The sequence below is a fragment of the Aotus nancymaae genome, unplaced genomic scaffold (assembly GCF_030222135.1).
Source record: "Aotus nancymaae isolate 86718 unplaced genomic scaffold, 86718_ANA_hifiasm-v0.15.2.pri h1tg000021l, whole genome shotgun sequence".
NCBI lineage: Eukaryota > Metazoa > Chordata > Mammalia > Primates > Aotidae > Aotus > Aotus nancymaae.
In genome coordinates, this window is record NW_026988433.1 from 24,511,829 (window position 1) to 24,526,694 (window position 14,866).

The window sequence follows — 14,866 nt, forward strand, 5'->3', positions numbered from 1 at the left end:
GCCCACCAAACAGCCTTCCTGCATTTATTCAGTTCCCCACAAGCACATAAAGGGCCTGCTGTGTTTGAGGCACGGTGCTGGGATCTATAGGGGAGGAAAACCCAGTGCTTTGAGGGTGAATGATTCCAGCCCCGTAGGGAGCCAGTAATAGTCATATTCAAGCTGGGGTGGCAGGCAGAATAATGCCCCTCCCCACAAAGACATCTGTATGTTACCTTTTTTTTTTACTTTTTTTTTTTTAAAAGATTTGAGGTCGTGCTCTGTGCACACCCAGGCTGGAGTGCAGTGGCATCATCACAGCTCACTGCAGCCTTGAACTCTTGGGCTCAAGCAATACTCTCACCTCAGCCTCCCGAGTAGCTGGGACTATAGGGGTGTGTGACACCCAGCTAATTACAAAAAAATGTTTAGAGAGAGGGTCTCACTAGATTGCCCAGGCTGGTCTTGACCTCCTAGCCTCAAGTGATCCTCCCACTCGGCCTCCTGAGTAGCTAGGGTTACAGGTGTGAGCCACTGCACCTGGCTGAGTGTGTCACACCTTATCTGGCAAAAGGGATTTGCCAATGTAGTTAAATTAAGGATCTTAGGGAGATTATCCTGGATTATCAGAGTGGGCCCAGTGTCATCACTGGGGCCTTCAACATGGGAAAGGGAACCGGAAGAGAGATGGCGGAATGAAAAGGACGCTGCCCACTACCACTGGCCAGGAGGGTGGAGGAAGAAGCCTAAGAGCCAAGGAGTGCCAGCAGCTTCTAGAATCTTGCCAGCAGATTCTCCCGCAAAGACTCCAGAGTGAACGCAAGCCCTGCTGACACTGATTTTTAGCTTCATGTGGTCCGTTTGGGACTCTTGACTGCAAGAATTGCAAGACCATGACTGTGAGTGGCTTCTGGCCTTGAATCTGTGGTCATTTGTTACAGCAGCAGCAGGAAACTCATACCCTTGGCCTCGGCCTGTGCTTTTGACATCGCTGAGCACGTGCCTGCTCCCTAGCTCCTCTGCCTTCCCCTGCCAGCTTCCGAGTAGTAAGGAGTCTCCATCTCCATTTTACAGAGGAGGAAACAGAGGCTCCAGGTGGGGCAGGACACGGTAGAGGCAAGATTTGAACTGGGTCTGTCTGCCTCTTGCTGAGTGAATGAATGAATGAATGCAAGGGGCCACTCATCCACGGGACTCCTCAGGTCAGCCAGACGTCCTGGTTCCAGGGCCTGCCACTGACTCACCTCAGGACACTGCTTGAGCCATTAGAACTCACCTGCCTCACATTCCCCCTCTGTGAAATGGGGCTCCAATGCCTATTCAAGCTACTAACATTGGGTGGCATCGTGAGGTCACAGATCCCAGAGCAAACCCTCCAAACCCTCACTGGCTCCCTGCTGCCTCCCAGGTGACCTTCTGAGACTTTAGCCCAGGTCCTGCCAATGTCTCCAACTCTCACTACCCCTCCTTGAGGGGGATGCTCAGGAAGGAGAGGCACAGAACAAGAGGAAGGGGATTCTGAGGGGTTCCCTCAGGTGGGGCCTCCGGGGCCACCTGTGCAGGGAGCAGGCTCTATTTGGGTTGGCTGGGTCCCTGCTCCTCAACTTCCCAGGGTCCCCAGCCTGCAGCCCTCAGAATGTTGGGGAAGGGCTTCTTGCCCTGCTGGTGGCCCTGGGGGAGGTTTGGCTGCTCCTGCCCGCCCCACATCTGGTCTAAGACAGGTCAGGGTGCAGTGTGGGAACTGGGATTTGTTTTAGAGAGAGGCCTGATGGTGGGTCCCAGCCTGAGACAGGAACCCCACCCTCTGGCCACCTTAAAGTGGGCGCAGCTACTACAACATGTTTGTGGGCGGCCACTTGCCCCTGGGACATGTGTGTGCATGAATGTGTGGGCGTTTATTGGTGGATGGTACCCTGTTCCCTCTAAGATGCAGGGTTTGGGGTGATTTCCACAGAAGATGGGAAAGTCTCTGATTTTATTTCCCAAGCAAAGGACTGCCCCAGTTTTCTGGGGGTGAGTGAGGACTGCTGGGACCATTTCAGGGAACAATGATAATTTAGTCTTGGTTCCTACCGGGAGTGCCTGCACTCATTCTTCATGCGCTGTGCTGTTCCAAGCCCTCGCTGGCTCCCTACTGCCTTCTGGATGACTTTCCGAGGCTTTAGCCCGGCTCCTGCCTGTCTCTGATCCTTACTATGTGATCCTCTCTTTGGTCCACGCTCCAGCCTAATACAATCGTGGCGGCTTGTGCGTGGTGCCATTCCCAGCCACCGTGCCTTTACCACGCTGGTCCTCCCATGTGGAATGCCTTTCCAGGGCCTGCTTTGCCCAGCTTCTGCTTCTTCACAGGCATGCTCTCCAGGATGGCTTCCTGCCCTTTTTCCCTCGGTCTCTCTGTTTTGGGGTTCTCTGAGCCCGTGACCTGACCCCTTTCTGTTTGGTAAAAAGTAACTTACTTAGGTGTCCTTCTCCTTGGGAGTCTGTGAGGTCCCTAAGGCTGGGCTGTGCCTGATTCACCTCAGGACCCTGCTTGAACCATTAGAACTCACCTGCCTCACTTTCCCCCTCTGTGAAATGGGGCTCCAACTCCTATTTGAGCTACTATCATTTGGGGGAATCATGAGGCCACAGATCCCAGAACATCAGAGTCAGAGGTAGCCCAGAAAGCTTCTCGCTCATCCCTATAAATGGGAAACTGAGGGCTGGAGAGGGGAAGGGCAGAGCGGGGGTCCCTGTCTCAGGCTGGGACCCACCATCGGGCCTCTCTCTAAAACAAATCCCAGCTTCCACGCTGCACCCTGAGCCTGGAAGCTCGAGCCACACAGGGACGGGGAGTTTTCCTTCCCACTTCCAGAGGCCTCTGAACCTCCCTGACCTTGTCCCCTTTTGCGGGTATTGGGGAGCAGAGTGGGCAGAACCTCAGCTCAATGTCTGGCGGAGCGCTGCAGGACAGCCCTGTCTGTCTGTCTGTCTGTCTCAGCCTGCTCTGGGGACCTGAGGTCAGGGAGGAAGCACCGCATCTGGTCTTCCCCGGAGCAGGAGTGTGAGCAAGGGTGGGATTGCGTGTGGCCTGAGAGCAGCCCCTCCCCTCCCCCTGTCCCCACCCCAAACCCTCTTAATGAAATCAAGCTGGCCCCGCGGCCCAGCCGGGGAGGGAGGAAGGAGGAGGGACGGGAGGAGGGACGGGAGGAGGGAGGGCGGGCAGGCGCCAGCCCAGAGCAGCCCCGGGCACCAGCACAGACTGTCTCTCCCAGCCCAGGCGCCCCCCACTCTCGCTCCGTTCGGCGGGAGCACCCAGTCCTGTGCGCCAAGGAACTGGTGAGTCCTGGGGTCCTCTCTTCTGTCCTGAGAGCCTGGGGCTGTCTTGGAGCTTAGGGACTGGGGACTCTCTGAGCACTCTAGGGGGCCTCTCTAAGTGTGTGTGTGCTTTGAATGTGTGTTTGGTGTTGTGTGCATGAGTGAGATGGAATCTGAGACCCATGTGCAGTGCTGGGGTGGGCCGGGGTGGGCCAGAGTGTTGTGCGTGTGTGGCTGGGGCCTTGGTGTAGGGGGTGTGTTGCTTCTACTTCCCTGCAAGTGGACACCCGGCTGTTGCTTCCAAGATCCATCTGAGGGTGGTGTGGACCGTATTGTCCTGTGTGTGGGATCGGCTGTGTGTTGGAGGTTGTGTATGTGTATGTGGTGTGTTTCCGTGTGTGATCTCTGTGTATAGTGTGTGTGGGCCATGAGAGTGCTGCCGGGTGTCTCAGTGCTGTGTAAGTCGGTGTGCCTGTGTTGTGTGTCTTTATATTGTGTGTCCATGCTGCTGCTGCTGTGTGTGTGTATGTGTGTGTGTGTGTGTGTGTGTATGTGGAGGGGGGCTGTGCCCCCAGGACCTCTTTTCCCATCCAGACCTCCAGGGGCCCAGGTCCCTGTCCTCGACTGGCCCTGGGGTGGAAAGCATGTGCAGTGCTCCAACCAGAACCCCCTCCCCCACACAAGGCCACTAATTGAAGCCAGGTTTCCGAGGGCTGCCCCTCCCCCTAAGGCCACCAGTCTCTGGGTGGGAGTGGGGCAGACCTCAGCCCCCTAGCCCCTAGTCTTGGGGTCCCCAGGCCTCGAGGGGTGGATGTACTCCTCCACATACTCAGGACCGTCTTAGGGAGTTTGTCACACTTATGTGGCCAGCCCTGCCTGAGGTGTCCCTGGGGGGGAGTCCTGGGCAATCACATGGTCCCTGCTAATTGGCACCCACTATGTGCCATGCACGGCAGTGTCTTGTCCTAACAACAGTCTGGGGAGGTGGCTCTCATCCTTATTGTACAGGTATAGAAACTGAGGCTCAGAGAGGTGACATGCCCAACACAAGGACATGTAGCTGGGAAGTGACCTCCTCTGGGATATACCAAGAAAGGCCTCTCTGTTCAGGGCTCTGTCGGGCTCGGCCCTGATTTGCTGTATGACCTGGGCAGGCGGTTCCCAGTCTCTGGACCTGAGTTGCCTCTAGGATGAAGCAAGAAGTGTTGGGCCTCACCCCGGCACCTAATGGCCTGTGATATTCTGAGTGCTTGAAAAGGTCCAGGAGGAGGTGGGGGCGCACCGGGCAGGCAGAATGATGCCTCCAGAGCCAGCCAGGCCAGTGCTTCATCCACAGATGGGAAACAGAGGCCCAGAGACGGCAGGGGCCACCCAGGGCCACACAGCCATCTCCAGCGAGCTCTGCTGGCTGCAGGTGGGGTCGGGTCCTCCACACATTGCCCCCACCTTTCCCTAGGAGCCAGGAGGCGTTGTGGGGTGCAGGGGACTCTGAGAGTCAGGGTTTCAGCCTTGAAGAGCCAGTGGCAGTTTGTGTGTTCTCCTTTCTCGCCCTCTACCTCTGACTTCATGTGTGTGTGTGTGTGTGTGTGTATTGCGTGTGCATGTGTGTGTGTATGTGTGCATGTGTGTGTGTGTACCTGTGTGTTTGGTTCTGCATTCCTCAGTGACCAGAGCTGAGGAAGTTTCACTGAACAGGGTGAAAAGGTTGGTCTTTCCCTGGGCGGTGGCTGGAACAGACGGTAAGCACATGTTCCCATCCGGCGAGGGTGCTCATTTGTCTGCTCAGGGTGGGAAATTGCTGGCTGAACCTGGACCTTGGCTAGGGCAGGAATTCAGCTACCCCAGACCTCACCATTCCTCAGGGCTTAGCCACTCTGCACCAAGCACTCTCTGAAAGTTGTCTCATGTGGCCCTAACAGCTCTGGGAAGTGCCACTAGTGGTCACCCTGCCCCAACTTACGGATGGGGAAAGTGAGGCCCACAGGAGCCAGATGCAGAGCTGGACGCGGTGGAGCTGGGATTCTTGACCCAGCCAGAACTTGAGCGGGCCTCCAGCCGCCCACGGTCCCAGATGCCCTCTGCAGTGAGAAGTGGCTGTTGTTGCCATGAAAGCTCTCTCCTGGGCTTGACTGGGGGCAGGAGGCTGGGAGGTGACGGGCAGGACACAGCCCCAAAGCTCAAGGGTGTCTACAGGAACATTTGCTAACAGGTGCCAGAGGGGAGGGGGTCCTTCGCCTCATTTAGCATCTGACAGGTGATGTCTGCCAGCGGGAACAAGCCATTCCTGGCCTAGAGTGTGTGGTGTGTGCAGGTGTGTGTGTTTGTGTAGGTGAGTGTGTGTGGTGTATATGTATGGTTGTGTGAGAGTGTGTGTGTGGTTGTGTGTATGTGGAGTGTATGCATGTGTGTAGTCTGTGCATATAAGTATGGGTGTGTGTGTATGCATGGTTGTGTGTGTGGTGTGTGTGCATGTGTATGTGTGTGTAGTGTGTGCACATGTGTATATGGGTGTGTGGCATGTGTGCATGGTTGTGTGTGGTTGTGTGTGCATGTGTGTGTAGCATGTGCATCCGTGTATATGGGTGTGTGGCATGGTTGTGTGTGGTTGTGTGTATGTGTGTGTAGTCTGTGCATATACATATGGGTGTGTGTGCGCATGGTTGTGTATGTGGTGTGTGTGCATGTGTATGTGTGTGTAGTGTGTGCACGTGTGCATGGTTGTGTGTGCAGTTGTGTGTGCATGTGTGTATGAGTGTGTGTAGCATGTGCATCCATGTATATGGGTGTGTGGCATGGTTGTATGTGCATGTGTGTATGATTGTGTGTGTAGTATGTGCATGTGTGTATATAGGTGTGTGTGTGTGTTTGTGGTGTGTGTGCATGGTTGTGTGTGGTTGTGTGTGCATGTGTGTTTATGACTGTGTGTAGTATATGTATGTGTGTATGGGTGTGTGTGGTGTGTGTGTATGATTGTGTGTACAGTGTGTGCATGTGTGTATATGATTGTGTGTAGTATGTGTATGTGTGTATATGGGTGTGTGGCATGTGTGCATGGTTGTGTGTGTGGTTGCATGTGCATGTGTGTGTATGATTGTGTGTGTAGCATGTGCATGTGTGTATATGGGTATGTGGTATGTGTGCATGGTTGTGTGTGTGGTTGTGTGTACATGTGAGTGTGTATGATTGTGTAGCATATGCATGTGTATATATGGGTGTATGGCACGTGTGCATGATTGTGTGAATGGCTGTGTGTGCATTTGTGTATGATTGTGTGTGTAATATATGCATGTGTGTATGATGGGAGTGTGTGTGGGATGTGTGTGGCATAGTTGTGTGTGGGGTGTGTATGGGTGTGTGTGGGGGGGCATGTGTGCATGGTTTTGTGTGTGTGGTGTGTGTGCCTGTGTGTGTATGGCTGTGTATGAGTGTGAGTGTGATGCGTGTAAACTCCTGGGATCAGACAGAGGAAGGTTCGAATCCCAGCTCAGCTACTCACCAATTGTGTGTCCTTGGGCAAGTCACTGTCTGTCTCCGAATCTCCGTTTCCTCATCTGTAAAATGGAGAAAATGGCTCTTGTAGGATTAAAGGCATGAAGAGCTCGGATGAGTACCCCGAGGAAAGCATGGCGACCAGCTCATTTAAAATGAGCCTGAGAAGCTTTGTCTCTTTTTTTAAAAATTGAAATAATTTAATATATTTCATAGAGTTGGAGGTTTCCCTATGTTGCCCAGGCTGGTCCTGAACTCCTGGGCTCAAGCGATCCTCCCAAGTAGCTGGGACTACAGGCACACACCACCAGACCTGGCTAATTTTTAATTTTTTTTTGTAGAGATGGAGTCTCACTATGTTGCCCAAATTCCTGCCCTCAATCAATCCTCCAGCCTCGGCCTTCCAAAGTGCTGGGATTACAAGTGTGAGCTACCATGCCTGGCCAGTTTTGCCTCTTTTTGTGTCCTGGAATTATTATTTTTTATTTTTTGCCATCTAAGCCAATTTGTTCACATTTATGTCAGCAAAATTAATTTCTTTCTTTTCTTTTTTCTTTTCTCTTGAGTCAGGGTCCTGCTTTGTTACGCAGGCTGGAATGCAGCACCATCTCTGCTCACTGCAGCCTCAACATCCCGGGCTCAGGCAATTCTCCCACCTCAGCCCGCTTGGTACCTGGGATCACTATGCTTGGCTAATTTTTGGTGTTTTTAGTAGAGACAGGATTTTGCCATGTTGACCAGGCTGATCTTGAACTCCTGAGCTCAAGTGATCTTCTCACCTTGGCCTCCCAAAGTGCTGGGATTACAGGCATAAGCCACCGCACCTGGCTGATGCAATTAATTTCAGTGAAAGCCGTGTCACAGAGAAGCCTCAGGTTACCTGGAACAAGCCCCTAAATGGCCCAGCCTGGGTCCTACCTCTCCTCCGGAAGCCTCCTGGTACCCGTGGGGAAGGTAGCGTCCTCTGCTTCACCAAGCAGGCCCTGAGGCCCAGATGCTGGAGGTGTGACCACAGCCAAGGCCTTGGGAGCCTGACTTCCTCCTCCAGCCCAGGAACTTGTGTGTGGCCCCAGGCCTGCCCTCTGCCTTCTCTGGGCCTCTTTTCTCTCCACCTCAGTCCCCTCAGGCCTCAGGACAGGGGATCCTAAGACTTTTCTGTGTTGGAGCCTCTAAACTCAAGCCAGCTGCGGGGACCTGGGCCCCCGCTGGGCGTGGCAGGGGTTGCCAGAGGACAGCACAGTGAATTGTCCCTGGGTTTGTCTGAGCAGCTGGGAGCCCCCAGCTCATGTCTGCAGGGAGAGTTAGTGTTTTGAAACTCAGCTCCTCCGTCAAACTCTGGCCATGAGGAATTAATTCATCAGTGGTGCTGTCTGGGCCAGGTGGGGTCTTGGGGTTCACCCAGGAGCAGGCTTCCAGCAGGGCAGGGAGGCCCTGGGCTCATCTGGTTCCCATCTATTGGGGGTGGGGCGCGTCGGCAGCTCAGCTTAGTCTCGGGCACCAGGACTTCCCCACCCCAGGGCCCATCCTGGCTTCTGCTTGGAGCCTGGGGGTGAGGGCAGCCACGGGCGGGGTGGGGGGAAGGGCTGCCCATGCATGCCCTTGGCATCCAGGCCCCTGCCTAGCTCAGAGACCTAGAGGCTTCAAACCCTGGGAATCTTCTTTCTTTTTCTTTCTTTTCTTTCCTTGAGATAGGTTCTCACTCTGTCGCCCAGGCTGGAGTGTGCAGTGGCATCATCTTGGCTCATTGCAACCTCCACTTCCCGGGTTCAAGTGATTTTCCTGCCTGGGCCTCCTAAGTAGGTAGGATTACAGGCATGTGCCACCACACCCAGCTAATTTTTGTATTTTCAGTAGAGATGGGGTTTTACCATGTTGGCCAGGCTGGTCTTGAACTCCTGACCTCAAATGATTTGCCCATCTTAGCCTCTCAAAGTGCTGGGATTACAGGCATGAGCCACTCTGCCTGGCCCCCTAGGAATCTCTTGCAGAAGAAGGCAGAGCTGGCCAGGGGAAGATTTGAGAAAGCCCCAGAGCCACCAGGATGTGGCCATGTGGAGCCACTTTGGCCCCCCAAAGCATGGGGACAAGAGCCTGAGGGGAACGGGACCAGAGAGGGGCTGGGGGCTGGAGGGAAGGGTCCCAGGGTGGTGGGTAGGGGTGGGGTATCACTTGGCTCCCTCAGTCACTCACTTGGTTTCTCACTTACTCAACCCTGCCATCCTTTCCCCCTTCCTGCTTGGATCCAAACTCCAGCTCTTCCCTGGCAAGTCACCATGTCCCTCTCAGCCTCAGTTTTTTCATCTGCAAAATGGGCCTAATCATAGAACCTCCCACACTGGGCAGTGATCAGGATTCAATGAGAAATTCCGTGTAAGAAACTTAAAACAGTGGCTGACACATGAAGCCATGAAAGTGTAAGTTATCATTATTAATTCAGCCAGGTCAGTCAGAGTACATTTACTGAGCACTTACTGTATACCAGATATGGGGCCAAACCCTGAGGAGACTGAGATGAGTAAGATTCAGCCCCTGGCCCCCTGGGCCTCCAGGGAAGTGGGGAGCACATCTGTAGCCCACATCTGAACCAGCGGGGCTCAGGCCCTGCGAATGGAAGGGACTTGCTGGAAGATGTTTCATGCTCCCTGTTCCTCCTGGGGGCTAGTGAGCCTGTTTCTGAATCTGACACCCTGGAATCACACCATGACTTCTCTCCTCCCTCGTGTCTCACAGGTCCTGGGGGCACCATGGTTTTGGCGGCAGCCCCCGGCCTCCTCATCCCTCTCTTGCTGCTCCTGGGGTCTGTGCCCTCCACCAACGCCCGCTCTGTGCCCCTGAAGGCCTCGTTCCCGGAGGATGTGGCAGGTAGTGGGGAGGCCGAGGGCTCATCGGCCTCCTCCCCGAGCCTCCCACCAGCCTGGACCCCGGCCCTCAGCCCCACATCGATGGGACCCCAGCCCACATCCCTGGGGGGCCCCTCACACCCCACCAACTTCCTGGATGGGATCGTGGACTTCTTCCGCCAGTACGTGATGCTGATCGCTGTGGTGGGCTCCCTGGCCTTTCTGCTGATGTTCATCGTCTGCGCCGCAGTCATCACCCGGCAGAAGCACAAGGCTTCGGCCTATTATCCGTCATCCTTCCCCAAGAAGAAGTATGTGGACCAGAGTGACCGAGCCGGGGGCTCCCGGGCCTTCAGTGAGGTCCCCGACAGGGCCCCCGAGAGCCGGCCCGAGGAAGCCCTGGATTCCTCCCAGCAGCTCCAGGCCGACATCCTGGCTGCCACCCAGAACCTCAAGTCCCCCACCAGGCCTGTACCAGGTGGTGGGGATGGAGCCAGGATGGTGGAGGGCAGGGGAAAGGAGGAAGAGGAGAAGGGCAGCCAGGATGGGGACCAGGAAGTCCAGGGACATAGGGTCCCGCTGGAGACACCAGAGGTGCAGGAGGAACCATGCTCAGGGGGGCCTGAGGGGGCTCTGGTGGCCAGTGAGGGCCAAGGGGAGCTGGAAGGGCCCCTCTTGTTAGCCCAGGAAGCCCAGGGACCAGAGGGTCCCCCCGAAGCCTCCTGCGCTTGCAGCAGCATCCACCTCAATATCTAACATGCCTCCCAGGCTGCCAGCCCTGACTGTCAGGGCCCCAAGTGGTCACCTCCCTGGGCATGAAAAGGCCTTCAGTCCTGAGTGCTTCCTGACACTCCCTCCTTGGCCACCCTGTGGTGCCAATCCCAGCATGTCCTGATTCTACAGCAGGCAGAGATGCTGGTCCCCGGTCCCCAGGAGGAATCTCACCAAGTGCCGACATCCTTCACCTCTGCAGCCCCAAAGAGCTATATCCTAAAGCACAGCTCCCCTGACAAGGCGAGGGAGGACACGTGTCCCTGTGACAGACAAGATTAAACATCCCTCGAGGCTGGGTGCAGAGGCTCATGCCTGTAATCCCAGCGTTTTGGGAGGCCAAGTCCGGACATCGCTTGAGACAAGGATTTCAAAACCAGCCTCGGCAACACTGTGAGACCCCCATATCTACAAAACAAAAAACAGTCCACTAAATCAGCCACATCATTTGGGACTCATACGCCGCAGGTCATCTGTGTGCAAATATCACTGCTTTTCCATCAAGGGAGCAAAGGGTAAGTGGGAGTTTTGGAAGAGGCTGGATGAGAGATGCCGAGGTGCCTGGCCTTCGTAAGACAACATGCGGCCTGGCGAGAGGCAATAGTTTGGAACTGAAAATGGTCCCCTTCTTGTGTCCTTTCAATGCTGAATATTTTATTGTTCTGCCTGTGCTTAGAGCTCCAGCAGCAGAAGTGGGTGTGGTTAATCAGGACATTTCTGTGAGAGGTCCCCTGCACACACACATGATGACAGGTCCCTAAATGAGCATTTCCCAGACTAGGTTCCCTGAGGCGCTCTTTGGAATCAATATTTATTTTTTTCTTTGAGATAGAGTCTCACTCTGTTGCCCAGGCTGGAGTCCAGTAGCGCCATCTTGGCTCACTGCAACCTCAGCTCACTGCAACTTCCACCTCCCAGGTTCAAGTGATTCTCCTGCTTCAGTCTCCCGAGTAGCTGGGATTACAGGTGCCTACCACCACGCCTGGCTAATTTTTCTATTTTTGGTAGAGATTGGGCTTCACCATGTTGGCCAGGTTGGTCCGGAACTCCTGACCTTCAGGTGATCCACCCGCCTTGTCCTCCCAAAGTGCTGGGATTACAGGTGTGAGCCACTGTTCCCAGACAAACTACTTTTTCAAATAGCTACGGGGTAAAGTCCTGCAGCACTCACTCTGGAAAATACTGTTGTTAACTTTCCCGAAGGTGCCCCCGTTTCTGGTTGGTCCAGGATTAGGGGTGTGGGGGGTAGGGCACCTCCTGCCTAGGGGCGAATTTCTCATCGGGGTGAATGAATGGAACTCTTCCCATCTGGCCTCCAAAGCAGCCTAGAAGCCAGCGGCTGTGTTTGAGGGAACCTCCACCCTGGGGAGTCTGAGGGACTGGGGGAGGGTTTCTGACGCCCAGGCTGGAGCAGGGGGGCCCTGGCCACCCCTTGTCGCTCACACATTGTCTGGCAGCCCGTGTCCACAATATTCGTCAGTCCTCGACAGGGAGCCTGGGCTCCGTCCTGCTTTATGGAGGCTCTGGTGGGGGTCCTCTCCCCCATCCCTCCGTCTGGGGCTCCCTCAACCTCCGCACAGCTCTCCAGGTGCTAAGATATAATGCACCAGCACAATAAACCTTTATTCTGGCCTGAAGTCTCACCGGTTTTCTAGGGGGCACGGGGAATGAGCCTGCTGGGGAGGGGCTCTTGCATGGGATGGGGACAACTTTCTGGGGAAACACATCAGCCCAGCCGTGGAGGCTGAAGGGACAGATTGATGCGGGAAAGAAAGGAAAGACCGGAGCTCCGAGGAATGGGCCGGAACTTGTGTCCCCAGGGGTGGAGTACCAGCTCTGGACTTGTGGCCACACAGACCCAGCTTCCACGCCCGGCTCTGCCACTGACTGTGGCCGTGGGAGAGTCCCTCACCTCTCTGTTTCCCCTGCAGGTGGCTAAGGACTGGGGTGGGTCTCAGACAGTGCCACTCTCCCTGCAGCCTTGGCCGGGACTGTGGGTAGGAGGCCGCGCGCTGGCCCTGCAGTCGGCCTCTGCCTTTCGTCTCCCGCCCGCCAACCTCCTCTTGGTCTTTGATGGCAAGTTCCTGCAGCGACTTCTCCCCCGCACCCTGGGCCTCAGGAGCTGCCAGCTGGAATCCAGATGTGGCTGGGGCTGGGAGCATGTGCTGGGTCCCTGGGGTTGGGGGCAGTAGGCCATCCCCTGCAGCCCCTCCCCTCCACCCGGAGGGGGCCCCTGAGGTTTGGGTTTCATAACACACAATGGCCTCTGTCTCACTCAGTGGGGAAGGACCCTCCCTTTCCCAGCCCGGCCAGGCCTGCTGCAAACAGCAGGAGGGTGGAAGAGGAATACCTGTGTGCTTCAAGGCTCTGATCAAATTGTTCTTCTCTGGGTTCATGGGCTGTGCTTTCTTCTTGTCGCTAAGCTCCTGCGGGGTCTTAGGTGTTGGGACGTGACTGGGAAGTGCGTGAAGCTTCCCTTGAATACACAAAAATTAGTGAAACAGAAGCAGTCATTAGAGACCCTGGGGGAGCAGGCAGGGGCAAGCTCCCTGATCAGCAGCTCCTGACGGCAGCCCTCCACTAACGCTCAGCGGGGCTCTCCAGAGGACATGGAGTTCGTGACCTCAGCCATAGCCTGTGGCCCCCAAGACTGGTGGGAGGTGGATGAAGGAGGCGGCCTGAGCACCAATGCAGTTCACCTCTTCCTCACCTCTGAGCTTTTACAGCTGCTGCTCCTTCTGCCTATGACACCTTTCCACCCCTCCTAACCCCTTCTGCCTTGCTAATTCCCCCTTATCCTTTAGCTTCTAGTCTAGATGTCCTTTCCTCCTGGGAGCCTTCCCTGATAGCTTCCACCCCACCCCTCTTCCACAGTCTCTTAGCTCAATGATAATAATAGCTTCCAATTAATAGCCCCTGTTATGTGCCAGGCCCTGCTCTCAGCACTCAGCATCATTAACTTGTTGAGATTTGCAGCCCTCTAGGGTGGGCACTGTTATTATTCCTGTGTCACAGATGAGGAAACTGAGGCCAAGAGAAGTGATTATGTCGGCTGCTGAGGTCCCACAGCCAGGATTCCAGCCCAGCAGTCTGACCCCAGCGTCTGAATTCTCGAATGGGTTCTAATGCTTCTTTGAAGAATGAATGAATGAATGAATGAGTGAATCCCTTGGGGAGAGGATAGCAGGGCTCCTCTCCTGCTGAAAGCCCCTCCTATCTGCGATGGGGTTACCTAGAAGAGGCATTTTATGGGCACACATCTAGCTGGCACCAGTGAACATTGGGCCATAGAGGGAGACGGTGGTTGCTGGGTGGGGGGCGGGGTAGGCAGGGGCGGGGGAGAATTGGGCTTGAGGCTTGGGGAGAGGGTTCCACTGTTCTCAGGGGCCCAGGAGTCTGCCAGGGCCTGAACAGTCCCCCACTGTCTCTGGGCTTGTAAAGTGGCACAGCTGCTCCCAGCCTGCGACCCTGTCCCCGAGCCAGGCCTGCTGTCGTTTTAAAGGAGGAGGGGGAGGAGGAGAACTACCCCAGGACATGGACCCCCGCTCAGGGTGGAGGTGGGGGTTCTGGTCATCTGTGTGGGTGCTGGGCAGGCTAAAGGGCCACTGGCTGGAAGCGAGATTCCTTCCCAGCCCTTGCTCTGCTCTGATCAGCCCAGGAGGGCTGGGAGTTCCCTGGCTGGGAGTTCCCTGGCTGGGTCAAGTTGAAGGTGAGAGCGGGATTGGGTTGTGGGCACATCTCTGCTGGGCACATTGTCTTTAACTCTCTTGTGATGTTTAAGGTGGTTCTGGTCCCACGGTCACTTTGTCTGGTTTCCTTCAGTCACAGCTCCACTCTTTCTTAGCTGTGTGGCCTTGGGCAAGTCACCTCACCTCTCTGGGCCTCCATTTTTATGTGTACAAAGAGGGAACAACCCTACCCCATGTAGCAGGGGTCTCCACCCTGCATATAGGGATTACCTGGGAGTTTAACAAAATACTAGTTTCCGGTCAGTGCTGGGTGGCTCACACCGGTAATCCCAGCACTTTGGGAGGCCAAGGCAGGAGTTTGTACTAGGAGATTGAGACCAGCCTGGGCAACACAGGGAGACCCTGTCTTTAAAATAATAATAATAAAAAATATTCAGGAGTGGTGGTGGGCACCTGTGGTCCCAGCTATTTGGGAAGCTAAGGCAGGAGGATTGACTGAGCCCAGGAGGTTGAGGCTGCAGTGAGCTGCGATCACACCCCTGCCCTCCAGCCTCAGAGACAGAGCGAGACCCTGTCTTGAAAAAAAGTTGACATCTAGGCCAGGTATGCTGGCTCATGTCTGTAATTCCAGTACTTTGGGAGGCTGAGACAGGAGGATTGCTTGGGATCAGAATTTCAAGACCCATCTGGGTAACATGGTGAGACCCTGTCTGTATAAAAAATCAAAAATACTGGCTCCCGGGCCCCACCTAGACCAATGACATCAGAGTATCTGAGGATACAGCTGAGCAATTGTCACTG

The 14,866-nt window shown here is 55.3% G+C and overlaps 1 protein-coding gene across 1 annotated transcript; it reads left to right on the top strand.

The window, feature by feature from the left end:
• Positions 1-3,223: 3,223 nt before the first annotated feature.
• Positions 3,224-12,013, top strand: TMEM119 (transmembrane protein 119). Its single transcript, XM_012469143.3, has 2 exons — positions 3,224-3,297; positions 9,496-12,013. Exon 2 carries the CDS (start codon positions 9,510-9,512, stop codon positions 10,359-10,361), a length of 852 nt encoding a protein of 283 aa, XP_012324566.2. The 5' UTR covers positions 3,224-3,297; positions 9,496-9,509; the 3' UTR covers positions 10,362-12,013.
• The last annotated feature ends 2,853 nt before the right edge of the window (positions 12,014-14,866 follow it).

Excerpts from the sequence above, each read along its gene's own strand:
- TMEM119 (XM_012469143.3), top strand. The coding sequence starts at position 9,510 with ATGGTTTTGGCGGCAGCCCCCGGCCTCCTCATCCCTCTCTTGCTGCTC.